Source organism: Vicugna pacos, chromosome 16 (genome assembly GCF_048564905.1).
Source record: "Vicugna pacos chromosome 16, VicPac4, whole genome shotgun sequence".
NCBI classification, from domain to species: Eukaryota; Metazoa; Chordata; class Mammalia; order Artiodactyla; family Camelidae; genus Vicugna; species Vicugna pacos.
The window spans coordinates 4,238,007-4,265,168 of NC_133002.1; the positions used below are offsets into that span (position 1 = coordinate 4,238,007).

Here is a 27,162-nt window from a genome sequence, read left to right on the forward strand (position 1 = left end):
GCTCTGGGGAAACAGAAGACAAGGTTGACTTTTTACCCTGCAGGGAATCTCATCTTAATCCTGACGAGGACAGGGATTTAAAGGGCTTCCCTAACCCTTTGCCTTCTCTCCTCCTGGAGATGGTGGATGACAGTGGGCAGCTGTGGCAAAGGAGCCATGAGAGGAGGGGAAAGAGGCAAGGAGTGGTGAGGAGGGAGACCCAACACACCGTCCGGCCCCAGCTTCTCTTCTCTAGTAGGAGAACCTGGACTCCTTTCTTCCTGCCCCATCTTGTGGCTGAACTTCAGGGACAATCAGAGGACTGGACAAGCGGTGGCCTCTGCCAGGCCTCAACTCCTCTGCGGGGTTGGGGGCTGATGGCTTCACCCATCTGACTGCTGCTCCACCAAGCCCCAGGCTCTGACTCCAACCTGCCCATCAGGTCCTGCTCTGAAGCAGCTGCACAAACCCCACCAAGAACTCCCTACCTGTGAGCCCACCTCCCCCAAATGGCCAGGTTCTGTGTTGACTACTAGAAGGTGACAGGTTCTTGCATAGTGCCCTGCCCTTCTGGGGTCTTTGTGGGCCCTGGAATCCAGACCCAACATCTGGGGAGCAGCATGAGATACAATTGCTCAAAGGTACAATTGCTCCGTTGGCCCTAAGTTACTTCACTCCATGCTCAGAGGCACTAAGGGCTCCATTTGGCCCCTGAGAAAATAATACGAGCAGATGGGAAGCAGAGAGACCATTCCTGAGCCAAGAAATGACAAGTCAGGAGCAAAGAGGACCCACACACTTCACAGTTGTAAATGGCTTTATGTTCCAATATGTAAAATAAAACGTCCATGCTATACAACAAAACACTTGGAGCTCCATATCCTGTTAGCTAACGTGGTTTCTAATAAAGTGTAATCCGTAGTGTGTTTGTGTGTTTATATATATTTATTTATTTATTTATATGTTTTATCTAAACCATTATTCGTTTTTTAACATCAAACGTGTAATAAAAATTTAAATAGATGTCTTTCCAAATACCCTCTCCAACATTCGTTTTATTAGGTTTATTCATTTGTAAAAAGCAAAGCTGATTTTGACATGTGGCCTGCATTTGTGAGATATATATATTTATATATTTTATTTATTTCATTTATTTATTTATATAATATATAAATAGCTATTCAGCATGCAAAGAGTTTAGTGATTTCCCAAATTTGATTACAGAGTTCACACCAGCCACATGGATGGTCTGGGGACATTCAATGCTAAAGAGATGGGCTGAGGACTCCAAGATCCACCTCCCTGGAGAACAATTATCCTTGCTCCTCTGAGCTCACAGGCTGAATTTACTGGAAAAAAAATGAATGTTTTCTCAATTCTTGTTTTTATTTCCTTTGGGCCTTCTTGCTCCAGAGATGAGGGTTTTCTGGGAGCAGAACAGCCTCTGGAGATGCCGGACAGCAGCTCCAATGCGGGCTCCTGGGGACATTGCCAGGTAAAGTGTGTTTCCTAGTGGCCGGTGGTGGGATGCAGATGGTGCCTGGAAGCTGAGTCTTGTGCACCAGGGAGTGTGAGAGATTGTACATTGGGGACTGAGGGGGAGGGGCTTTGGACTTTATAAGAAAACCTGAATGATGCCAGAGATGCTATTCATTGCGTTTTCGCCCTCCTGATGGAAAAAACAATGTTTTAATATCCATCAGGTGGCACTTAGCCCGTGGCTCTCTCTAAAAGTCTTCCCTCAGACCTCAGTGCTCCGGGGATGGATTTCCAGGCCACTAACTGAGCAGACAGCGCTCCTCCCAGAGCGCGCTTTGGGGCTTAGCTGAGCCCACCTCTCAGGTTGTCTCACAGAATCCCCGGAAGCCAAAGGAGTGGGCCTCCTGCTGCCAAAACAAGGTTCTCAGCATCCCTTGCAGATAGAAGGCCAGGACTCTAAGATATGCAGAGAGCCCTCCCACCCCAGCAACCAGAATCCTCCCCTACTTCCCTGCAGGAGAGACCTCGCCACCTGGCCCCTGAGTAAGTCAAAGATTATATTATAAAAACCTCTAAGGAACTCACATGAACTCTCCACTCCCATCCCACCCATGGGCATGTCAAGAGATGTCACATAACAATGGATCCAGGTCCTGCAGCCAAAACCACTTCTTAGACAAGCGTGTTTTTTCCTTTGCCACGGCCTCGATCGTATGTCAGAAGATAGATTCTCTCCAAATACGCGCACGCATGCACACTCCCCGCCCTGTGAAATACCTTCCTGTGTTTCATGGTGGTGCAGGCCACCCTCGGAGGTTAATACCGGGTTAACACGGTCCTGGGGCTGTGGAGGGGACCTGGGAGTCATCCGTCAGTCCAGTTCTCGACAGTCCCCATTCCTGAATGATACTGTAAGGATGCTTCCCTGGACAAGGAGAAGCTCTGTGAGTAGAGAAACTCGTTGGCAGCATTCAGGTGTGGCGAGGGTGGCTTCCGCTCGCACACGGCCGGGAGGCCACGCTCCCTGGGGAAGGAGGCACTGGGCCCCCGCTCCCGGCCCTGAGACTGGGAGAGCTGGTTGTAGACGCTGAAGTGGGCGTTTCCAGGCGGCTGGGCGCTCTGCGCGGAGATGGTGGGCAGCCGGGGCATCATGGTGGTGGCGGTGAAGTGCGTGGGGAAGGACTGGTAAGGCACAGTCTCCATTGTCTGAACGCTGTAGCTCGTGTACGGCGACACTGACGTCCACATGTTACAGCTCAAGGGCGGCGGGGGCAAGTCGTCCACCCCGGACACCCCGGCCATCTCGGGCCCCGAACCTGAGTACATGCAGGCTTCTCGCGGGGTCACCTCACTGCAGTAGGAGGGGCTCAGCATTTGTTGGTCGTAGGGAGGCGGGGAGCGGAAATAATGATCTTCCCCCACTGCTGAGGGAGCTTCCAGATAGGATCGCTTGCAGGGTAAGTCCAGGTGGCGGGCACTGTCTGCTGGAAGACAAAGAAACCTTCAGGAAGAGCCGTTTCCTCCAGCCCAGGGCCCAGGACACCCCTGCAGCTGCCAGGACAGCCTATCCCTGTCACTCAGGGCCCCCGCCCCGCGCAGCCATGGCACTTCCCAGAACCATTTTAATCAGCAACAGCTTTATAAGGTGGCAGCAGCCAAGAAGTGGTCGGATTGTGGACCATGCTCAAAGGCCACGGGGGACGCTACATCACTGGACACTGAGTGATTTGTTTAGCCAGGCGGTGTATAGCTTTAATCCTTTGCTGCCCTGACTCTTGGGGATGGTAAGAGGCCTTAATGTGCACTGGCATTCTTAGGCTATTCCCACCCTGGCCAAGGAAATTGCAGGCAACAGCCAGGCCAAACCCGGAGGCTACATCTTTCCGAATTAGCCGGAAAATTAAAGCCACAATGCTTCTGCCTCAATCCTCCACTCCCAGGAAGGCTTTAGCAAGCCAAAGCTACTCGAAGGCACATCCCTGTTGCTTTTAGAAGAGGAAATAAATCCTAAATATGCTCAAAGAAGTCCCATCAGATTGTTATCACACAGATTTCAACATAACAGGGTTCACACAATTAAGAAATGGAACTGTTAATAAGTAAAAGATGACTTGTACATTTAAGGCTCAGCTAATCTTCTGCCTGGGGGAAGATGACATTAACTGCCCCGAACCATGTATGAGTGTCTTTCAACATCCTCCACCATGAGGGCTTGACTATCTGGACCAGCATGTCCTCCCCTGGGATCCAGGGATGACCCAGGCCTGAGGACTTGGGCAGCAGCCCATTCAACACATTTAAGAACACGTGTCTGGTCGCTTATCTTGGCCTCCTTCCCTCCGTGTTCTCTAGGGAGTCTCTACACAAAAGCGGCCGTAGACAATAGGGAGATAAGTGTGGCTGTGTTCCAATAAGACTTTATTTATAGATAACCAAATTTGAATTTCAGGTAATGTTCACATAGTCTTCATTTGATTTTTTTCCCCCCAACTATTAAAAAATGTAAAAACCATCTTGTACAGCTCACTAGCCAAACAAAAGTGGGCAGCAGGCCAGATCTGGTTCAAAGGCCACAGTTTGCCAGAACTGCTAGACCACTGGTTCTAATGGGACTGGTCCAGCAGGTGCTCAGGGGCCTGCCGAGCAAAAGTCTTCAAACCCATTCCCAGGAGAGTTTCAGTGGCCCTGTGATAACAATGATCATTCGTATTTTAGAGACGGAAAAGCCGAGACCTGGTACCAGAGCACTGACGTTCTGGTTCCCAGCTCAGGGCTCCTCTTCTTCACAAAGAAGCCGGCATGGACAGTTCTGCTGCCTGTCTTCCTGGACCCCAGTCTATGTCCACAACAGCTCCTTTCCACTTTCAAGGAGCCTTTGCAGATCCTGGTGTGATGAGGTGGGGGGTGCCTGCGCTCAGGACTCTGGGTGCCCCTGTGTTAGGATTGAGGTCACTTCAACAAATGACAACCTCGGACTGTGCTTGAGCCACCTCCCACGCCTAGAGTCAGAGCCTGGCTGACTCTGTGTCGTCTGCCCACCCCCTGGAGGCGCTCAAAACAGTGGGTGCAAAGCAACACCTGGGACTGGGGAGGGGTAGTGGTGTCTGGGGACACCAAGGCCACAAGCTGTCTGTAATGAATCGGAGGGTTGCATGAAAAGCAAGAAGCAACATCCCCGCACTGAGCCTGACCACGGTCCCTAATGCTTCAGGCTGGCTCTCCCGGGCCCCACGGTCACCAGGAGTGTGTGTGTGCGCTTGCACGTGTGTGCATGATCACATGTGCGGTGGGGAGTGTGTGGGGGGACCCTCCTCTGACCCTCTAGGGCTTCTAGACCAGGAGAGAGCTACCTCGTCTTTTCAGACAGTGATAGAAGAGGCTGGAGTCCCTCTGGGCTGGGAAGGTGTTGAGGGGAAGGTCCTGTGGCTCAGCCGCGGCGAACTGCATGTGAGCCCCGTTCTCGTACTGGTAGTGCTGGAGTGCCTGGTGAGCCCCGTGCAGGGGGCTGACATCAGGCTTGGATGAGAGCTGGGTGGAGACCAGCCTCTGCCTCATGATGCTTTTGGAGATCACGGGATATTCTTTGCTGGAGGCGGGGGGAGGACAGTCAGAGAGAGACAGGGAGAGAGTGAAGATGGGTTACCGAGTCCACGTGCCTGAACCCCGTCCACCCGGCCCACCCCCGGCCGGGGCAGCCCCACCTCTGCAGTCGGGCCACACGCAGGTCACTGTCGTCACTGCCCCGGAATCCCTTGGCAAAAGGGTTGTTCTCAATTTTCAGCTGTGTGATCTGTCAGGAGAGGACACACAGTAGAGGACGGGCTGGCCTCTGGCCCTCCTGCCCCACCCCAGGCGCGTTCAGAGCTCCCACAGTGTCTTGCTGGGGCTTCCTTGGCCTTGCCAGTCACATCCTGGCTCTTATCCCCTCTGCTTGCAGCAGACCCTCTGATCCTGTCTCCAGCTCCCGCCCACTGTGCCCCTTGGCTTCAGCCCCTCATCATCCTCTCCCCAGGCCAGGCAGTAACAGCTTCCTGTCAATGTCACCTTGTCCAGCGCAACAGCCATGTCAGGTTCTATGTGCAGATCGGACTCTGTCACTCTTCTGCCTAAAACCCACCACAGCCTATGGCTCTTCCCCCACCAGCCAGGTCTAATACCCGAGATGTGAAAGCGTCCCCAAAGCTGTGTGGGGATGGGATCAGGAGGCAGTCTGGGATGGTCAGTCTGGGTTGGGAGGTGGGCCGGTACGTGGTAGGGTCCCTGGGAAGGGCCTCCAGAGGCCTCGGTCACCTGCTCCCACACAGCTGGCAGTGCCCAGGGCTCCCCTCCCTGTTCCCTCCCCCTCTCTCTGCAGGCCCAGAATCTGACCTTTGAATCCAACTCTACATCAAAGGGGCCCAACACTTAAGCACTGGGCAAGCTCCATGCCCCTGGTCTTTACAGTTGCCAACTCCGTCCATCCCCAAAACAGAAAAGAGGAACCACATTTCCTCTGCCCTGGGTTTGGATCTGGTCTCATCTCCTGCAAGGCATCCCATCTCCCACTGCCTGAAGGACTCAGCGGCTTTCGGAGGTGCCGGCGCTGCCTGCCTCAGCCTCACCGCGCTGGGGCTTTGCTGGCTGCCCCTCTGTTGTGGCAGAAATGCCAGGTGCTGGGGGGGGGGGGTGCTGTGGCCGTACCTTATGATTCTGGTAGGAGGTCACAGAGATGAAGGAAGTCTCTGGGAACACGTGGGTGCAGAAGGCTGTGTTTTTGGAGCCAAAAGCATTGTTCTCATCAGCCTTCACGATGTGTAGCCGCGGCTGGTACTTGTGCATGGAGTTGAGGATGATCTGGAAGAGAAGGGTCTCCTTCTGAGCTCCAGGACCCCACCCTCTTGTCTTTGGCCTCGTTTGGCTGGCCCAGGGGTGGCTTTCCCTTTCCTAAAATCCCAGGCTCCAGGGCCTGACCACCGAGACTGAACCCAGAAAGGTCCAGACCTCCCAAGTGAAGATCCAGGTCCCTGGGCCCCAGCCTCTGCCCCACAGGCCCCGCTTGGCCTCTCTGCTCCAGCGCTAACATCCTGTCCCAGGACCTCGCAGGTGTTACAGACGCATCACTGTGGTGATGGGAACGTAACAGTTTGAAAGCCCCCCGTGAACTCAGCACAGTGTCGTGGGTGGAATTCTGAGTTGCAGGCAAAAGTCCAAGTGCCACTGACTCCCTGTATGACCTGAGGCAAGTCCCTCGACTTCTCTGAGCCTCAGCTTTCAGCCCTGCAGGCTGACTGTTCCCCGGCTCCTTCCTCTCCTCTCCTGCTCCCCTCCCCCTGCTCCCGCGCAGCCCCAAGTATGGGAACCGCCTTTCCTAGAAATGCCTGTGGTGGGCGCACAGCCCCTCCTCTCATGTTTGGCAGCAGCTTTGCAGCCCAGGGGTTTGCGGAAGGGGTGGGTGGGGGTGAGGGGAGCTGAGGAAAATGTTAAACTCTGACCTTTTCCATCTAGGTACTCATTCCTGCTGAGGGGACCCAGCTGGGGAGACCCAGCTGCACCCTGCCTTCGACCCACCCTAGGACCCTAGGAAGCTCACAGCCTGGAGGGGGGGCGCCATCGTGGGCTGGAGTTCAAGGTACCAAGTCCTAAAGTAACACCAGAGGAGGCCAGAGGACCCAGGCACCCATAGCCCTTGAGGATGCCAGGGCTCGGGGAGGTGGGTGGCCCCAAAAGACCATGCTTACTCGAAGTGCCCCGGAGGCTGGGCCCCAAGCCCTGGGAGTAGCACACGGTAGTTGCGGCCCCAAACCTGCTTCGCTGGGCTGTGCCCCACGGTAGCGGCAGCATCATGTGCCATTAAAATGTATTTTTTATCGTTGACATTTGCCAGACGCCCTCCCCACTGGAGGTAGGACTGGGAATTTGGGGCATTTTATCAGCATCGCTGCTTTTGTTAACCCTTTGGCTCCTGTCCAGGCTAGGAGAGGCTGGCCCTCAGGCCTGGGTCCTTCTGAGCTCCTTTCTCTCTAGGGAGTGCCTTCCTTGGGGCTGGCCCTGCTGGTTCCCACTCTTCCAGGTTCCCAGGGACCAGGCCTGATGCTGAAGCTTAGGGAATGATTTAACCCCTAAGTGACCAGAGTGCCAAGTGGAGGGCCAGCCCCAGGGGAGGGCCAGAGTCGGGTTCTTCCATGGCAAGCCTGGGCCAAAGCCTTAGTTTACAAGGCTCCACTCTCCTCACACCCTGGGAATGGAGGCCGCCCAGGGAGAGGTTCAGCCGAGGAAGCAGGAGGGCCAGGAGCTGGCCTGTGGGCTCTGACCTTCCCCGGGCTCCTCTGCTTGGCTGAGCAGCTCCATCCAGCAAGAACTAGCTTTTCTACCTCCCGAACTGGCCACTTCCCCCTCAGTTCTCAGTAACAAACCTCTGGACCCTCTTGGGGAAAGTACAGGGCTCTCCAAACCCCGAACCAGGTCCAGCTAGGGGCCGGCCAGACAAGAAACTCAGAGTGAGACTGAAGGATACAAGTCCTACCCAGGGAGGCCTCAATGGACTTCCCATCCCCTGGGAGGGGCCCTGGGGAGAGGAGCCGGGCTTGGGAAACACCGCCCAGTCCCTTTAGGTTACTCTGTCACCTTGCATTGTGTCCCATGCTGCAGGAGCCAAAAGAAGGACCCAAGCTCCCAGAAGACCCAGCAACTGAACACCAGGAGGTAGACTAGATGCCAGAGGGAGCCAGGTTTCCGCCTCTGCTCCTCTGTGCACACGGTTCCCTCTGCTGTCTCGATCTTCCTTTCCCATGCTCCCTCACTGTCTGAGCCCAACTCTTCCAGGAGGCCTTCCCAGATTACCAGGGCCTGCTCTGAACTCCCCAAATTCTAAAACTCCCTTCCCGTGGGTTGTCTACTTGGCTATTGTGCTGTTTCCTAGTGGCTTCCCATTTCTTCTTGTCCCTTCAATTCAATTACAGCTTCTCAAGAGAAAGGGCCATATCTTTTATTCTTTTTTTTTTTTTTTTTTTACCTCCAGGCTCCTTTACCCCAAAACAGCAACGAGTCAGTGCAAGGCTGGGTTGCGGGACGAGGAAGACCTGGGCCATGACCTCCAGCTCTCTGTCTCCTCCTCTCTCGTCTTTGTTCATGAGAGACAAGATAACCTCTGGGGCATTTTTCAGGTCAAAAATAGTGATTAAACATGTGCACACACAATCCTTCTGTGATCACTCACACGCTCCGTTCCCTGGCGTGCAGGACCAGACCCACATCACTCCAGATCTCCTGGGGGGTGAGGGGAGGGCAGACGCAAGGGGAGAACACAGACCGTCAGAACCCAGAGCAGATGCTGCGGGCTCCTGGACAGCGAGGCTGTGCTGCCCCTTGAGGACGCCCTAGGACAAACGCAGCACCCACCCTGCTCCTCTGCCTCCTGGGCAGTCCCAGGCTGGGACAGTCCAGCCAAGCCCTGGGCATCGTCAGTCCCCCTTCTCCCCAGTGTCACCCACCACCAAGTCCTGTGACTCCACCTGTAAAACAAAGGCCTCTACGTTCTGCCTCACAGCCCTGGCTCAGGCCTCGCCACCTCTCGCTGGGCTCTGGGACAGCCTCCTCCCTGTCTCCATCTGCCTGCTCTCCATTTTCACCCGCTACACATCAGATCAGGTCACTCCCCTGCTTAGAACCTTCTGATTCGTCTAGGAAGACAGGACATTGTCTTTCCTCCTCTTGCCTCTCATGCCCCATCCCAACTCCTGCCAGTATTCAGGGCTCAATAACTAACTGATATTCATAACACCACCCTTGATGGTTCCCTCTTGCCCCTTGGGATAAAGGCCGAGCTCCTTAGCCCATCAGACAAGGTCCTTGATGACGAGAGTGGAGAGATTGCTAAATACACCTTCTAGAAGAGGGAACCGGACAGGCTGGCAGGGAAATCCAGGAAGAGAGAAACTGCCAGACTTGCAAGGGCAGGTGGGGGCTGCTAGCAGGGTGCAGTCCCAGCCACAGAGAAGCCAAAAGGGGCCCAGAAGCTTCTATGGATCTCTGCCCACCAGCTGCAAGTCCTGAGCAAGCTCTTCCCCTCCCGTCACTGGGGTCCCCCTCTGTAAAGTGAGGCCCTCGACTAAGTGGTCCCAAACACCCCTCCTGACTCTGACAGTCTGGAACCTGCACAGGTGTCTGGAAGAAAGCCCCAGCACCAAACCAACACAGATATAAGCCGGAGCGTCGCTCCCAACCGCCTGGGAGACTGGAAGCAGCCCAGTGACTCACACCTGGCTTTGCTCGGAAGTTCCTCAGGCGCCACATTAAAGTGTTTTGCCAGAGTCTCCCATTTATATTTCTTGCAGAGGACGCTGGGCCAAATGGGCTGGCCACGTCCACACACCCCACTGTACGACTTGTCTCGTCATCATCATTGTTTTACAGAAATGGGATTCATTACGTTCTGGCTACAGTTCAGAAGCCTGTTCTATTTTAACAATTGTGATAGCGCCAAACATCCATCTCCTCCAGAGATCACCATAGCGTGCTGGGCTAATGAGGCCCAGATCTATTTGCGCTGGAATCACAGAACATTAGGGCACGGAGCAGCAGTCCTCACAGATCATTCTAGTCCCACCTCCTAATTCTACAGATGAGGAGCAGGAGGCGAGTGGTGGGAACGTGACTTGCCCAGGGACACACAGCTGGTTGGAGACTGAATCCTGAGAAGATTCCAGATGGCCTTGGGGAGAGCACGCACTGCTCTCAGCAACAAGTTCAGTAATTAATGATAAGGTTTCAACCAGGGGGACGAGGATTCGCCAGGCCCTGCTGTCCACCGTCGAGCCCCATGTATCTGGATGCCAGCCACACAAGTGGGGCAATGTCTGTTGGTCCTATATGAAAACCAGATTTTCTCCTGTATCATGTTTTTATTTTCTAAGACAACCTTCTCCGTTATCCTTCTTACCTTCTCCAGACGTGCAAAGAGGTTAGGAAAGAGACAGGATTGGCAGCTTAGGGGGAAAAACAAAACAAAACAAAACAAAACAAAACAAAACTGAGACCAGCGAGGTAAATGATTGGCCCAGAGAATATCCAGCTTAGCCCTGAGTCAGACAGCCCGCCAGCCGACTCAGGAGGCCTGGGCCAGGTGATAACCCTCTTGTCTTCTCTCACAGACACAGTGACAATAGCCCAAGTTTTCTGTGTCAGGTCCTGTGCTGAGTATGCTACACACATCACACAATTAACCTTTACTACACCTCCATAAAGTAGGTATAATTATTTAGCCCCATTTTAACAGACAAGGGACTGAGGCTCAGGAAGGTGAAGGCATTTGCCCAACCTCAGTCGCTGGGAGGCAGAGCCAGAACTGGTGCTAATCTCCAAATCTGAGTTCCCACCTGTACTTGTGCCTCTACCTGCACCTGTATCTCTACCTGCACCTGTTTCTCTACCTGGCTGGGGAGGCCTGGTCTGGAGTCGTGTATGGACTCTATCTCCCAAAATGCTCAGTAGATGTGGGTGGAAAAGGGGAAAAGAGGGTGATCAGCAGTTCTGGGCTCCCATTGGCATAAGCTGCTTTGGGGGACGTCAGCCCCAGAGGAGCATGTGCCTTCTTTGTCTAAACACCACCCACCTCAGCGGGTTCCCCGACTCACTGCTTACCACCCCCACAGTGCCAGGCACTAGGACACAGCAGTGATAAAAAACCTCCTGGTTTACCATCTAGCGGGGTCCCACAGTTAATCCCAAATCAAGCAAAAATAAGTGGTGAGAAATGTAGTGGAAGCAAGACTGCCTTGGTAGTAGCCACAGACAAGACGAAATACCTCCCAGGAAATGTGTAGGACCTCGGGAAGAAAACTCGAATGTGCTTTTGAAGGACAAAAAACAGACTTCAACAAAGAGAAAGGCATTCCTGTCCCTCTCCCCTAAGTAAATTTATAATTTAAAGCAATTCCAATAAAGATACACATAAGTTTCTTTCTCAACAGTACAAGCTGACTCTAAAGCTCATGTGAAAAAAATAGACAAGACCAGCCAAGAAAACTCTGAAACAGAAGAGCAATGAGGGGACCAGGCATGCCAGACACTAAAACCTATTACAAAGTCCCAGCAATTAAGGCCCTGGCACCCGAACGGACACAGACTCATATGGGGATTTAGTGTACAGAAATAAGGCACCCTAAACCAGAGAGGGAAGAGAACTATACGATTACTGGTGCTGGGACAATGGGATGGCTCTCTAGAAAAAGAAAAAAGTTGGATTCACACCGCATATCGAATGCCAGAATAAATCCAAAAGGATCAATGGTTTAAATGTAATAATACATCTATAAAATACTAGGAGAAAACACAAGAAAATTTCCTTATAAGTCAGGACTGGATGGGTGCTTTCAATTACTTGAAATCCAGAACCCACAGGGGAAAGACCGACGCATTCAGTCAGAAACTTCTGTGTGGGAATACCACGAGAGGCAGAACCAAAACACAGATGACAGCTGTGAAAACAGATGAGCAACTCAACATCCCAGACAGGGGCTAAGTCTTCCCAATTTATAAAAGCTCCTAGAACGGACACGGGACTTAAAAAAAAAATCTAAGAGGAAAGTGAGCAAAGGGTAAGGACAGTAGTTCTCAGAAGAGGAAATACACAAACTTAACTTCACTCATAACAAAGGAAACAGAAATTGAAACTGAAACTGATGTCTACATGTCACCCACCAGGCTAGCAAAAATCCAAAATTTTTCTCTCCCACCACATTGGTGAAGCTACATCAGCGCAAGTCCAATGCAGGGCAAATTAAAACCTGCAGATCCAAACACCCCTCGAGCAGGCAACTGATCCCGAAGAAGGCTTGGCAGAGGTATAAAACGACGTAGGTATAAGCTTAATTGAAAGAGCAAAATATGGGAAAACACCTAATTCCTTCAATAAGGACTGGTTACCTGATGAATAGCACAATCATGCGATGAAATGCTATGCAGCTGGAAAAAAGGGAAGGAGGAATCTCTGTGTGAATGGAATGGTCTCCATGAGACGCTGAGTATCTCAGTACACCAAGGATGCACTAAGTACACAAAGCAAGGTGCAAGGTGTTTGTAGTATGTTGCCTTTGGTGTAGAAAAGAAGGGATTTGAGCCTCTGCATTCTGCCTGCATGTGCAAAAAGAAACACTGAAAAGAAATTAGTAACAGTGGTTACCTGTGGCCAGAGTTGGAAAAAACCTAGGTGGATGGGGAACAAGGGGAGGGAGATGGCTCATTGCAGACGTTTTTATTTATTCATTGATTGACTTTTAAACCATGTGAATGTATTTCCTATTCAGAATCAATTTGACAAGTAAGTATAGAATTATAGCTGCAGTAAGTCTGAGGATGGAAAGGTGCACGGTGCTCTGAGAGCACGCGATGGGGACCTTGAACTGTCTCCCTGAAGAAGAGGCATTTGACCTTGGATCCCAAGGCTCGGGAGTAACTAAGCAGGCTAAGAGGCCTGTGGCCAGAGGAGGAAGCAGCACATGGAGGGCACTGTGCATGTGCCACTTTGTGGCTGAGGAACTGCAGCCCACACCCCCGTCCCGGGCTATCCTAGCCTCTGCAGCTAACCGTTCTCCTCAGCAGTCTGGGAGTCCTGAGACACATCGAGTGATGAAGATGGTCATCTCCCATCACACACACGCACACACACACACACACCCCACTGCAACCATCCCCACCATCCCCTCCCAGCTTCCAGATCAGGAGAAAAGTAAGACTCTCATGCCAGACGTCCTCACGTCCTGCTGCACGACACAGGCCCTACCCCAGGGAGGTCCTCCTCAACTTCTGGAAGCAGCTTCTCTTTCCGCCACATGGTCACCTGGCACAGAGCCCTGCTGGGGGCGGGGCAGGGGCAGCAAGTAGGAGGGGACAAAGGGCAGGCATCCTCTCCTGCCAGCAGAACCACAGAAGTGGAGCTGAACTGGGGAAGCCCGGTCCTGTCCTGGCCTCCAGTCCTTTCTGCCCCTGCTGCCTGCCCTCCTCTGCCCTTGGGCTCACTTACACCCAGAACCCAGGGGTCACGGCCTGAACCTACCCCTCAAGAACAGAAGGCTTTCCTGAACTCACAGCAAAAACCCACAAGGAGTTTTCTAGTCAGAACCTAGTTCTGTCTTTTTGGACCATGTGGTCTGCCCTAGGGATTCCTGGACCCTGGACCCTGGACCCTTCTCCCGGAGGAAGGCCGTGAATGGGAGGCAGCTGCTAAAGTCCCTGAGATGCTGTGAGACCCAAGGGGAGAGTCCATTTGGATGGAGAAAGTTCCTTGAGATCTGGAAGCTTTTAGGGAAAACTGGAAGTGTGGAGGTGAGCTGTGTAGAAAGACTTGTTTGGGGCAAGTTCACAGTAGAAGATGGCTCCTCCCCAGGCTCCTGCGCTGAGAAGCCAAGAAGGGTGACTTGGAGAGCTAGTCACTCCAACTGGCACAGGCCAAGGAGCAGAAAGCCAAGGTCCAAACGGGCTGCTGTGCCCTGGTATGCCAAGGAAGTTAGCTCACCCTCCACAGCCCTTGCCTGCAGGGTCAAAGGCTGCTTCCTCTCCAGGGATGCTCCAAGTTGCCAAGGATATGACAACCCAAGCCCTGGGTACAGAAGGACAGGTGGAGAAACCAAAGGAGCGCTGGACTAGGCAGCAGAAGGCAGGGGTCCAAGCTCTGCTCCTTTACTCCCAGCTCCTGACACAGTCACCCCACGGTGGGGGGTGTTGTAACCAACAGACTGCACGTCCTGGCTAAATGCAGGGGTGGGCACAAGGACGATGCACCACACCTCAGCCCTCCAGGGAGGAAGCTGAGTTAGTAAGGGGACTACCCCTGCTGCCAAGGAGAGGCGAGCCCCAGGCAGGCATGGCAAGTGTAGCCAGGGGCACCCCCCAACATCACAGGCCCAACAAGCAGCCCACTGGCCCAGACTCAAGTCTATCTGCAGCGTGACTGCACACCCCTGGCGGACTCCAGTAGCGGCACCGAAGAGGCAAGCCAGGCTGGGAAAACCTACTGCTAAATCTCTCTCCTCCTTCCTAAAAAACTCAGGTTTTCAACGGCTCGACTCCCTCCCCCACCGCTTTCTGCAGGGGTTCAGGGAGGTGGAGGAGTCCTGGGAGGCATCCCTGCCACTGGGAACTGTGACAGCAAGCTGTGCATCCAAAATTCTCACCAGAGCCTGGATCCCTGGGTACTTCTGGTCACTCACTTGAAGCTCCAGCTCCCACCGAGCTCTGTGTCCGCCCCAGTGATCTGTCCCATGGGGTCCCCGTGTGTGTGCAGCTGTGGGCAGAGATGTGGTTCCCCGCCTCCCACCACAGAGACCCTCGTTAACCTCTCGAGGCTGGTGCCACAGCCTGGCCAAGCAGAGGGGGCCAGGTAGGAGCTGACTGGGAGCAAAGTCTCGGCCAGCATGGTGCCCAGTAAGACTGGGAGGCCCCTCTGTCCCTTGGTTAAAAGGCCCTGTGCTCTGAGAGGTGGGGGCTTGGCTGACCCTTCCCATTGGGTCACTGGCTTATCTCCGCCCCCAGGTGAGGCTGGGGCTGCAAGAATCCATGTCACTGTCACACGCGCGTGTCTGCCACACACCCAGCAGCATCTGCCGGCCCCGCATGGGGAAACCCAAGCTGCTTGCAAAGCAGGTAAGTTAGGAGTCAGGTGTGTTAATTAAGCATCCTCCTAGTTTTCGGTTTATAGACGACCGACAACTTGGAAGAGAACTGAACAGACTCTGAGAAACTTAGAACTAAAAGCTGCTTGCCAGTTACACACCAGTCAACCAGAAATGGAACGTCGCTGGCACTCTCCCCAAGGAACTGTGATTCACAGAATTCTGATTTGCACACAGCTCCCCAGAAACAGAACTGCGGCATAAGAGAGGCACACGCCCTCACACCCCCGCCCCTGCTCCCCACCCCCACCACCCGCACGCTGAGCGGTACGTGCTGCCAGGACAACCGCCTCCAGGAGCCCCCACTGCACCCGCTGCCCGACACCCCACCCCGCCCTTCCAGGGTGACCACGGGTAGCCTAGAGGGGCGAGGCCTGCTCCCTGGCAGATGATACTGGGTCCCCAGGCTTCTGTTTGCCACACACTTGAGCTAAAAATTTCCACATAAAACTTTTTTTGTGGTCCTGCCAGGGCCAGATGGGGAAAGAATGAGCTGCAGCAGCCTGGATGGGGCGTCAGCAGCAGCATCCCCGGGGCTTCAGACTCTCTCTCGTGAGAGCCAGGTCCCAGGCAAGGCCAGCGAGGCGCGGACACGGGAGCCAGCGCGAGGCCTGCCCTTCCAGGCCAGGTGGCTGCCAGGCCAGGCGGACGGTACCCGCCAGAGAGAGGCTTCAGAACTCATCAGTGACTCTTTCTCAAGAAGGTTTACTTGTCTCCGGCTCCAGCAGGGCCGAGTCTCAGGAGACTGAAGCTGAGATGTGTCCATCACCATTGTCATTGTCAGAGGTGCCATTTATTCAGAGCCTCCTAGGTGCAAAATGCTTTGTGCATAATCGCATTTCATTCTCCTGTGGTCATCTGGAGATGACCGAGAAAACTAAGGCTCAGAAAGGCTGAGAAACTTGCCCAAAGTTACCCAGCCAGTAAGTGCTAGAGGAAGGAAGCCGAGCTGTGGGACTCAGGCCCTGCGCTCCTTCCACAACCTGGCCTGGCAAGTGCCAAGGCCTGGAGCTGGATCCCCAGAGTGGATTCTCCAGATCCTCACCCGGACCGGCCCACCTCCAGCCTTGGCCCCAGGACTCGCTGCCACGGCCAGGCTGTCCCATTCTTACGTGGCCGAAGGGGTCCAGGTGGTTGTTCGTCAGCTTCAGCTTCTGGAAGGAGACCAGCTGCCGCATCCAGTGAGCCCCCGTGGCAGGAGAATCCGGGTGGACGTAGAGCCTTCCAGGCATGGCCGGCTCAGCCTTCCCCGCCACCATCCTGCCAACAGAGCACACAGTTGACTGGCCTGCAGCTGGGGAGCTCGGATGCCCTGGCCCCTCAGAGAGCAAACCCCCAGAGACCTGGGGGAAAACCACCGCTGGTCCTACTGTCAATTTAGGACTTTGAGGGTAGGAGTGAGGGGCGGAGGAGGGGAGCTGGGGAGGGAGAGTGATTCTGAGTCTCTTCTGTTTCAGTGCAGTAGAAAGAGGAAAGGAAATGACAAGGAAAGGTGATGATTTACTTGAAGGAATGTTATTAATCACAAATATATTACAGGGAGATTTAGACACTTCTGTGTATGTGTTATATTTACAACTTTCAAACATTATAAATTATATTATTTGGAGGGAGCTTCTCAAAAGATGTAGACAAATTTCCAGATTGCCTGTGCCTGAAACAATGACAAGAAACTGATGGGTGGCTGTCCCCTCAGCCAGAAGCTGCTCTGAGTGCTCACCCAGCCCAGAGAGAGAACACAGACAGGCCCTTGGCAGGACCTGGCTGCCGAATCTGCCCCCTCGGCCCACTCTCTGTGGCCGATTACCCACCACCGCAGAACCCACGCCCTGGGCTGCTGACTCGCTCATCCGCCTCTCTCCCTGCGCGCTGTGCGGGGTTCTGCAGGCAGACAGAGTACTAAGCAGGGTGGTGGGGATCAGGAGAAGCAGCCCAGCCATTATTTCCTGGGTCCCCGCCTGGTCCTACCCTTCAGCCTGCCCATTCCCTCTGGATGGCGGACACACAGCTCAAGGGGGAAGGCCAGCCGACAGAGAGCAAGTGAGTGGAGAAACAGGTGACACCACAGACCGGGTAACTGGACCCTAGCTATTGAATATCAGAGCACCCCTCTTTCCTCCAGCACAGCACTGCCAGAGCCTGGACCCCCTAGTGCTGGGGCTCGTCTGTCACCTCACAGCACGGTCACCCACCCTGCTTGTCCACAGCTGTGGGGAGGGCACAGACCCTTGAAATCCACCAAACACCCAAACGCTGTGGCTCATTTTGAGCCCCAGCCCGCAGCCAACCAGGCAGGCCTGATTCCCGAGGCCATGGATCTGGCCAGTCACTGGGGCTTACTGGTGAGTCCCTGGACGTCAAGTGGGGATGGGTGTGTGAGTGGGAAGAGCCACGGAGGGAAGGCAGGCGATGTGAGGGTCCCGGCTCTTACCATTTGTTGTCACAGAACTTGTAGCGGTGGTCATCTGCGGGGACGATGTCGATCAGCAGGATGTACTTGGTCTTGGGGTTCATGCCTGTGACTTTTACCTTGTAGCTGGGGAACATCCTCCTGAGGGAAGCCAAGGGGTGAGGCAGAGGTGTGGACAGAGCACCGGGAGAGATGGCACACAGTGGGCAAGGGGACAGAAGGCCTTAAGAGGCACTGCCCCTTTAGCAAGATGCCTCAGCAGCGGTCAGAGCTTTGTGACCTTGTGTTAGTCACTTCCCTCTCTGGTCAGCTTCCCACACACAAGGAAAGGGCTGCACAAGCTGCTCTCTCTGAGCCCCTGCAGTTCTCAGTCCGCGGCTGTGAGCAGCTGAAGCACAGCGACCCTGGTCAGGACGTGAGACGGGATTTCAACACCACCTGGCTGCATTAATTTCCCTCCTGTCTGCATCCGTACACAACTGAAGATCTGGGGGGTGGGGCGGGCACTACAGGGGGCAGAGCACAAGCCGTGGAAGTCCCTGTCAGCTGCTTCCACAGCGACGTGTCTCCTCTGAGTCATGTCTCTGTGGAAACCCCCAGGCCTCAAAGCAACTTGCAGGAAAGCAGGAGAGGGCTGCAGGTCTCTGGATGCCTCTGTGCATTTAGCAGAGGTGTGTCTCCCTGTGGATACCTTGCCTGGGCCTGTGAGCACTGACTGGGTGTCAGGGGAAGTCGGTCCAGGAGCGTTGTGGGGAAGAGTATGGATTCTAGAAGCACCCTGCCGTGGTCCGCAGCCTGACAAACAGTGACGCCTTGGGCAACTTGCCTGTCTCTCAATGCCTTGGTTTCCCCATCTCTGAAATGGGGATATCACTATCGATCGCACGGGCTGCTGTGTGGAGTAAACGAGCCCACTTATGGCCATTATTATTGAGCACTGCACTCCTGCCCCCATAGACTGGTCGTATGACCTACCTCTATGAAAGAGGGTTCACCAAAAAGCAGAAAGTCTTCCAGTTCCTACCACCTGTGCTGAAACTGTCCAGGACCCTGAGGCTCAGGGAACATTCTAGAGAAGGGCTTCCTCAGACCCCTCGGCACACCCGTACATATAACAGCATGTACACATACCTGCAGGGGTACCCTCCCCTGGGCACCAGGTCCCTGACGCTCTGGACTTTCCCACAGTCTCCCTCAGCATCCACCCCCAGCCCACCCTCCTAGCTGACCTCCCACAAAGGTGTCCCTGAGAGAGAGGCGGGATCCAAACCTCACTGAAGACACAAAGGGAATTGAAGAGCAAATTCCCTGAGCTGGTGGAGCCCAAGCATCAGGGGGTCCTCTGGTTCTCGCAAAGCCAAGAGGCAGCACAGGGACCCTCAAGACAAGCTGGCCTAAGCATCTCAGACGATTGGAGTCCCCCATTTTGTCAACAGGAGTACCAGCTTACCTTGACAGGGCAGGGCTTCCAGAAGGGATCAAGGCTTCCACAAGCTGGCAGACCCTACAGCAAGCCCGGGCCAGGACCCTGAGGTGGAGGGTTCAGGCCCACCCCGGCCCAGCCTCCGCCTGCGCACCCTGTCTCCTGCTGAAGGGCAGGCCCATGAGAGCACTGCCGTGGGCCCGGGCGGCGGCAGCCGTGTGCCGCTGTGTGCGCGCGAGCACGTGTGCCTGCACACGGCCGAGTGCGCATGTGCGCATGTGTGCGTGCCTGGAGGGAGGAGGCGAGTTTTAGCTGCAAGTCTAGGGACTTATAAACCGTGTGGAAGAATTTGTCTCAGATGTCAACTGAAAGCATTTTCAAATGTCCACCCCACCCCCTCTCCAGGAGCGGGGGAAGGGAGAGGGCTCAGGAACCCAATCCTGCCTCCTGCTCACCAGCCGCCTGCCCGGCCTGGGGGCACAGCTGGAACTGCGCCACCCTCTTCCTGGCCCAGCCTCTCCCCTGGTGGGCTGGAGGCTGAAGGGGAGGGAGGCAGCAGTTGCCTCGGCTCACCCCCCTCCCTGGGGGAAGGCCAAGAACCCTGTCCCCTCCAGGCTACCATTTTGTAGCTGCTACAGAAACAACCACAAAATGGGGCAGCCCTGGCTGGACTTGGGGCTGCCGTGGCACAGGTGCCCTGCACTTAGCCCGCTTCTCCTGTAATCACTCCAGTTCGCAACAGCAGAGGGCAGACACAGCTCCCCAGCAAGGCCAGTGTCCACCAAGAGGGCCAGGAAAAATGGCTTGCTGCCACTTCAACAGTCTTCATAACCCAGGCTGAGAGGGAGGTGAGGGATCCTGTCCTTCCCTTCTACTCCCTGCTACGCTTCATCTCAGCAGCTCAGGAGGCCAGGCTGACATGGCCAGTGCTTTTTAGAAGGCCGGTAAGGAGCCTACGCTCAGCCTCCCAAGGCAAGGAGCTCTTGTCCTGTGACTTGGCCTCTCCTGGAAGCTCCCCATGGACCAGAGTCCTGACCGTCAACAGCCTCAGGAAGATTTTGCTGGAGATGGGACAGGGAAGGAAGGTGTCTCCTAGCCTCTGCCTCCCTTGCCCACCAATTCCTCTCTTCCTTGGGCAGCAGCCCCCAGAAGCCAGGAGGAAGGACAAGCTGTGTGGTCTGAATGGGGATTCAAAAGTCCTCTGCTCAGGCGAAGCCCACCCAGGCTCAGTGAGCACCACTGACTTCATGGCAACAGGCATCTCTGTCTCTGTTGGGGTCCAGTTTGGTGCCTGCTTCTGGGCCATGGAGCACACACGCAGTGGGGACCCTAGGTTCTATCACTTCCCTACCCAGCGGGCTCCAGAGAATAAAAGGCCTGACTGCTGCGCCAGAAAGGCTAAGTGTGAAGGTGCAGCACACACACCACCAGCCACATAGGCCTCCTGCCCAAGCTGAGGGCATCTGCCCTTGGTTCCAGACGGGCTAAGGTCTTTGGAGCCCAGAGGCCTGGCCTGAGAGTGTTCACCAGGACTCAGGCCAGAGAGACCAAGCTGGGCTGGGAGCTGTGACTTCCTCTGCTCACCCAGTCCTCTCTATTGAAACAGATGAAACAGCAGAGTGAGATGTAAATTGCTTCTGATTAACAACAAAAGAAATGTACCTGAAAACCAACACCTATAGGGGGAAATGAAGACCTTGGTGGGACCGGGAGGGAGGGCCAGGAAGGGAACTAGTGACTCTGCCCACCCCATATCCCACTCAACCCTGCCACCAGCGCTGGCCCTGAAACCCTGGCTCGCCTGTCCTCAGCACCCTGCAGCCACCCAGAGCCCTGCTCCACCCTGCCTTCTGCCCTACCTTCTCTCCGGGGGCCCTCTGCGCCCCTTCCGTGTACCTCGCGCGCCTTCTGTGCGCCCCTGGCGCCCTCTCGGTGCTCGGCCCCCCTCCCCGCCCCTCTCCGGCTCCCGGACCCCAGGCATTTGGGGCGCTCCCGGGCCTCTCGGAAACTGCTCCGCCAGGGAATAAACAAGCTGCCTGCCCAGGCCGGCTGGCCCGGGAGGAGATGAAAGCCGGGGGTTGCTCCTCTGATCATGAAACAGGCTCTGAAAGGGTGCGGGCCTGGAGCCTTTATCTACTTCATACTCGGAAATGGTTTTAGAATGAACTGCTAAGATAAGCCGCTTGGACGTTTCTTGGTGTTGGAGCCTTGTGGGGCGCTGGGCAAGGGTTTCGGGGCATTTTGATTTTGGCAATAAATCCGTAAACACGAAATCGGTGCTGAGAGAGGGGACACGCAAGTTTCAGCTGGGCTCAGAGAGCCCCGGGGCGCCAGTCCCGGGCCAAGGGGGTTGCCAAATTCAAGGTGCTATCTACTCATTCCAGCACCAATCCTGCGAGCAGCCAGGGGTGGGGGAGCAGGGGGGAGCGGACCTAGGACACCCACCAGATTCTCTCTTAGCTGAGCCCCCAAACCCCAAATCCACCGCAGAACCTCCTTGGGGTGGGGGGCGGTCTCGGGCTCCCCAGGAGCAGCTATACGTGCCTTTCCTGAAATGTAGGCACAAAACCAAATCAAAAGGGGTGAGAACTCCAGAGAGGGGTTTCCAGGGGGGAGTGGTGGTGACTGGGAGGGCACACAAGAGGGGCACTGGGGGCCGGTAATGTTCCGTTTCTTTATCTGGGTGGTGGTAACACCGGTATGTTCATTTTGTGAAAGTCTATACAGCGGTACAATTAAGATTTGTTCACTTTTCTGCAGGAATGTTCCACTTCAATAAACTGGACATTAAAAATTATATATGTGTATATATATCATAAATATGTGTACACACAGAGGCCTGTGGAGGCCAGAGTTTGAAAGGAAAGGGCTGCAGGAAAAGGGTAGGGGTCCACAGAAAACCCCACCCATTTTCTATCCCTAGTGTCTGGGGGTCTTAAGGAAGAATTCGGGGTATGTTGGGAAGAGGCCAAGGCCCAACAACTAAGGCTGAGTTTGGGGGCCGGAGGTAGGGGTGCCGTCTATAAGGAGACCAAAGCTTTTGTAGCAAATGATTTCTGAGAGCAATGACAAAGCTATGTAATTTATGTCCACTCTGCACACACACACACACACACACACACACACAGCGTTTTCTACTTCACTCAAAGCATTTTTAAGAAGTATTTTCCCTGAGGTGGGGGGCCGGAGAGAGGGTGTGTGGAATGGATGCTGTTTTGAAGGGCCAGTTGCTTCTCTCAGATTTTTTTGAAGACACTTCCTTCTGATAGACTTTTGCTTTCAGAAAATACTTTAGAAGGAGATCAAAGCGCTCTCTCCCCAATCCACTTTCCCAGTGTCTTCAACCCTTACTTCTCTTATCACCCACGCCACTGGGCTCTGACGCTCTGTATACAGAGCGAGGGCAATTGGCTTTGAAGCCCCGGATTAAGCTGGGCCAAATCCTTGCCTCAGAATAACAAACAATACAGGTTCAACAGGAGTTCTCATCAGTAGTTCATTTTTCAAACGCAAATTCACTGTCACTAACACAAGCAACATTGAACTCAACAGCCTATGAAGGCTGATAGTGGAGATTTATCTGGTGGCAAAACCATGACCTAGGAGCAGAGCAGTCAGACGGCTAGGAAATTTTCATATTGGGGAGGTTTATATTTAAATTTTGTGGAGCTCGCTTTTATCTGTGTTTGGGAGAAAATGCAGTTTCTCACATGTATCAAGCTTGGCAGGGATGTGAGGAGGCGGGGGGGGGGTCTGATCTCTGCACTTAGGGGCATAAACTCTCTGGGTGCAGGGGCCTGAGAGCGACAGAGCCTGGCTAGGGAGGGCTCTGGCCCTATTTTACACCTGACATCAGGGGATCCTGAGTGTTCAGAAATTGATGTCTTGGACTGTGGTTGGCATTTGATTCCCCAGCTCAAGTTGTTTGAGAATTCAGTTACTATCTGATGAAGGGGACTCTGTTTTCATTTGACCCTCAGCTCTTCAAGGGCTTAAGGAAGGGGCTTGTGACTAAGGACTCACACTGGCTGGAGAACATTTGGGCTACTTTTCTTCGGGCCCCCTTCATCCCCAACCAGAGAGCAGTCATACCTCTAATCAGCCAGCGTCTCTAGGACAGAAACAACTCCACCTTGAACAGGCAATCAAGGGAATTTCTCAAAGTTGGGGTTTTGTTCTGGGGGTGGGGCATCAGCTGCTTGGCTTGTGTGGACCTGGCGACTGCCTGACTCTACTTCTATCTGTAACAGCCAAAAGCCCTCCCTTCTCAGGGGTCAGGTTTATGTTCTCTTGGTTCCCCTCCAGACCGAGCAGTCTAGACATCAATGATTCAAGGTTCAGGAGAAGGGTCCAGACCATCTGCTGAGAAATAGAAGTGTCCTAGGAAAGGTGATGGTAGAGACTCAAAGAAGAGAACAGGGAGAGGTGCTGGGCAGCCTGTGGAAGAGCCACGAGCCCAAGCCCAAGCCCGAGCAAAGCAAGCTGCCTTCCAAGGCTGCCGCAGGAGGGAGGCAGCAGGGAGGAGGGGGACACAGAGATCAGAGCGGTGAAAGTGGTCTCTGAAGTCAGGGGGCAGCTATGCAGGAGGGAAAAGGGTCTGTGAGAACCGTGGGGGGAGGGGATGAGGCTAGTGACTTTCCTAAGGACTAGACCTGGTACACGGATAACTTTCTGCCAGAGAAATCAAAGACTGTGATGAATCCATAATTGGCCAACATCATCACAGCCATTTAAAAATTATTATCATCATTCCCTGAGGCTCATCTCTAAGCTTCCACCAGGATCAGGCACAAAATCTGCCTGAAGCCAGTCACCTCTGGAAATGTGTGTGTGTGTGTTGAGGGGAGAGGGGGAGGACCCACGCAGGTGCAGGAAACCCCACTGAGGAGAATCACAAATGCCTTTTGTTTAAAATGGCAGAGGCCAGGCATGCCCAAAGAATATGCTGGCCATTTATTTTCAAGAGACAACGTTATTTCTGCTGCCTAAAAATGGAAGTTCTGAATCTTTCTCTTCTCTTCGCTACATGCCAGCAATCACAAGAAATAAAGCCCCCCCTCATCGCAGCTGTAATCCACTCAACAATTTACCAAGCACTGCTCACAAGATCCCTGGTTTGAGTCTCACAGTAACTGGAAAAGGAAGGATGTGGCAGGTAGGTCTACGGTCACCATCGCCGTTTTACCTGACACTGCTGAGCCACAGGGAGCTGGGGGACTTGCCTGAGTGAACTCAACTAGGAAGAGTCAGGGCTTGTGACACCTGGGTCCCACTGTCCTCAATGACTGCTCCAGGTGGCACCCCCCCCTCCCCACCAGGTCCCCTGGATGCATCCTCCTTCCCCAGCCCCCAAATGCAGCAAACTCAGGCCTTGACATCTCCCTGTTCCTTCCACTGATAGAGGCTCTGGGTGGCCCGTGCCATCTCCCTAACTTAGGCAAGAGGGATGCCAAGTGCCCAGGCCCCCCACCCTCAACATAACAAAGGAAACTTTGCAAAGCCTGCTAGTGAGCAGCCAGGAAAGACCCAGGACCCCTACTCCGCCTACAGCAAACCACCAGCTTCTTATTTCCTTGGACCCATCATTCCCTAAACAGTTCATCAGAGTTCTCTAAAAAGGTAGAAGAAAAATGCTGAGAAAATGCCAGACACTTCTCTAATTATGAAGAGTATCCGCTAGCAGCTATTGTGTGCTTAAATATGCCAGGAGCCATGCTGAGGGCTTTACCTACGTCTGTATGAAGAGAGATCTATTATTTTACAGATGGAGATGAGGAGAGCGCAGAGACCGTAAAGTGCCTGTCCTGAGGCTGCACAGATGGCAGTAGGTGAGCGACTGGAAGCCCTCGGCCACCACGTCTGACTGCCCATTCCTGGCCCTTGATGCTTCACCACCATCCTATTCCTTGGAAAACCCAATTATGGGGCCACGACCAGACAAAGGAACATTTTAACAACTAAATTGTACCCCGGGGACCAAAATCAAGTGTGAGTTTGTGGAGGAGGCAGTGTAGTGGGGAGGGAGGTCCCTGAACCTGAACTCTCCAGCTTCTCCGTCTGCAGATATCTCCTTCACCTGATAGCCGCTCTCCTAGCCATTCCTGTGAATCTCTCCGTCTGCTCGAGTCTGCTTCTTCCTCCTCTCTCCCTCTCCTCCCCGTCTCTCCCACAGACACCAGCGCATTTTAAAAATGTTTCCACTTTATAAATCATTCCTCTCTGGCAGCCACCCGAGAGTTGCTCCCCAAACAACACATACACAGGGCCCAACGGTGCCTTCCCCTTGGCTGAGGAGGGAGCTGGCGACAGCACAGGGGCATCCATGGGATGAGAGACTTGGGGTTCGCACTGCCCCCGAAAAAGTTATGGAAATAGGAAAACATGATCCTGCCCACTTCCTCTATCTGTTAAGGGACATCTCCGGGTCCTTGTTCAATGCATTCCTGAGAAACCCGGCAGGTCCCCAAAAAGAGGAGGACAAATCAGCCCCCGTCTCGTCCCCCAGGGGCCAAAAGTGCTGGAACAGGGACCTCCAGCGGCACGACATTAATTTGCATTTCATTTGCATAATACTGCCCCTCCCCACCCCTCGCGGTGTAGCCCTCAGTGGGCTTCCGAAGCCGGTTCGGAAGCTATGGCGGGATGTGGAGCTAAGGCCAGAATGGCAGAGGGGACTGCCGTCGCTCCCTGGGCTGAAGGCGGAAAAGACTGCTAAGGGAGCCCCTGAGGATTCCCACTGCTCCCATCCGTCATCCCCCCGAAGTAAAACTCCCAGCGCTGACCTGCCCGCCTTGGTGATGATCATCTCGGTGCCCGCCTCGTGGAACTTCTTCCAGAGCTCCTTCTCGTGCAGGCCCACCTTGATGTTCTCGATGGTCTAGGGACGGGAGGGAGGGGACTTGTGTCGGCCTGACCCACGGCTCCGTGTGGAGCCCTCAGAAAGGGGAACACAGACCCAAGGAACCATGCAGAACACTGCCAGCCCCAGGAGCCCACGCCTCGAGATTTCGTTTCACAAAATTATTCTGTACCATTGATGAATTTTAAAATTTAAAAATTTTAGTAAGTGGCTAAAACCCCCTCCTTCGAAACTGCACGTATAGGTGGTTCCGCAGAAAACACATAAACTGACCGTGCTGGGGTAGATGACACACTCCTACACAAACATATAAACACCCCACGTGGCCCGACACAGCAACAGGTTTGCGGGCATGCACCGACACAAGAGGGCACACATCCCCTCGGCCAGCCGCGTGCATCCGCAGACCCGCACAGGCAGAGAGCGTGCACAGCCGGATTCCGTTCGATCCTCAGGTCGTCACCATGACCCTCTCGGTGACATCCCTGCGGCCTCGGATCTCGGCGGCGGCTCCCGCACGCACCTGGTCAGGGGCCACTCTCCCCGCCTGGTCCTCGGCTTTCGACCCCGCCCGATCAGGGTCGTCGGAGCTGGACCCTTCTCCCCGGCTCGCTCCGCCGCGGGGGTCCCCTCTCCGGCCTGTCCCTGAGCAGCCTCGCGGGCTCAAGGTGGAGGAAGGACGAAGGGCCGAGAGCGGGCCCTGCCCAGGGGAGCGCGAACAGGCAGACAGTCCTGCCGCAGTGTGGCGGGTTGACAGACAAGGCGGCCCTGCAGACAGACCTCCGGCCGACGGCCGGCGCGGCCCTACCTGCTCCGCGGCGGCGGCGGCGGCGGCGGCGTCGGCGCCGGGGCCCGGGGGGCTGCCGAGCGCGGCTCCGCTGAGGCCCGGCGCAGCCAGCGCGGGCTCAGGGGCGTTGGCGGTGTTGGCGGCGCTGGCCTCGCCGAGCGCGGAGCCCGGGGCCCGAAAGGCCTCCTCGCTCTCCGACAGGGCCTTATCCTGCAGCATCTCCTGCGGACACAGCACACACGAGTCACATGCCCAGGTCCACACTCGCCTGAGACCTCGCAGCCCTCTGGAGCCAAGCCGGGAGTCTTCCGGCCCGGCTGGGAGGCCGACCTGGCCCACGTGGACCCCGCCCCCTCCTGAGCTGGAGGAGGGAGAATACACGAGGGCAGGACCCTCGCCTCCTCCCTCTGGGTTCTGGACCTGGGGAGGGTTTGTGTGCGGTTCAAGGTCCGCCTGCCCCTGGGTGTGGGGTGTGTGATGAGTAGATCTGGGAGAAGGACCGCCCTCTCTGCAATGGCATTGCCCCAGCTGCACCCCTAGTCCCTCCCTCCTGCTGGACTCCAGTGGAGCCTGAAGTCT

The 27,162-nt window shown here is 54.8% G+C and overlaps 1 protein-coding gene across 1 annotated transcript; it reads right to left on the minus strand.

Annotated features, from left to right (window-relative positions):
• Nucleotides 1–1,507: 1,507 nt before the first annotated feature.
• TBX4 (T-box transcription factor 4) lies at nucleotides 1,508–26,840 on the minus strand. The gene is made up of 8 exons (XM_072939987.1): nucleotides 26,605–26,840; nucleotides 25,720–25,814; nucleotides 17,536–17,655; nucleotides 16,217–16,364; nucleotides 6,139–6,291; nucleotides 5,160–5,248; nucleotides 4,809–5,044; nucleotides 1,508–2,939 (listed from the first exon to the last, which is right to left on the minus strand). The coding sequence occupies exons 1-8, from the start codon at nucleotides 26,800–26,802 to the stop codon at nucleotides 2,323–2,325; spliced, it is 1,656 nt and encodes a 551-aa protein (XP_072796088.1). The 5' UTR covers nucleotides 26,803–26,840; the 3' UTR covers nucleotides 1,508–2,322.
• Between the last annotated feature and the right edge of the window lie 322 nt (nucleotides 26,841–27,162).

Bases quoted from the DNA above. Each gene is read 5' to 3' on its own strand.
- TBX4 (XM_072939987.1), bottom strand. From the start codon at position 26,802: ATGCTGCAGGATAAGGCCCTGTCGGAGAGCGAGGAGGCCTTTCGGGCC. The intron at 16,365-17,535 runs GTAAGAGCCGGG...CTCTGTTGGCAG, and splicing joins AAGTTCTGTGACAACAAATG to GATGGTGGCGGGGAAGGCTG. The intron at 5,045-5,159 runs GTGGGGCTGCCC...CCCCGCCTCCAG, and splicing joins CGTGTGGCCCGACTGCAGAG to CAAAGAATATCCCGTGATCT.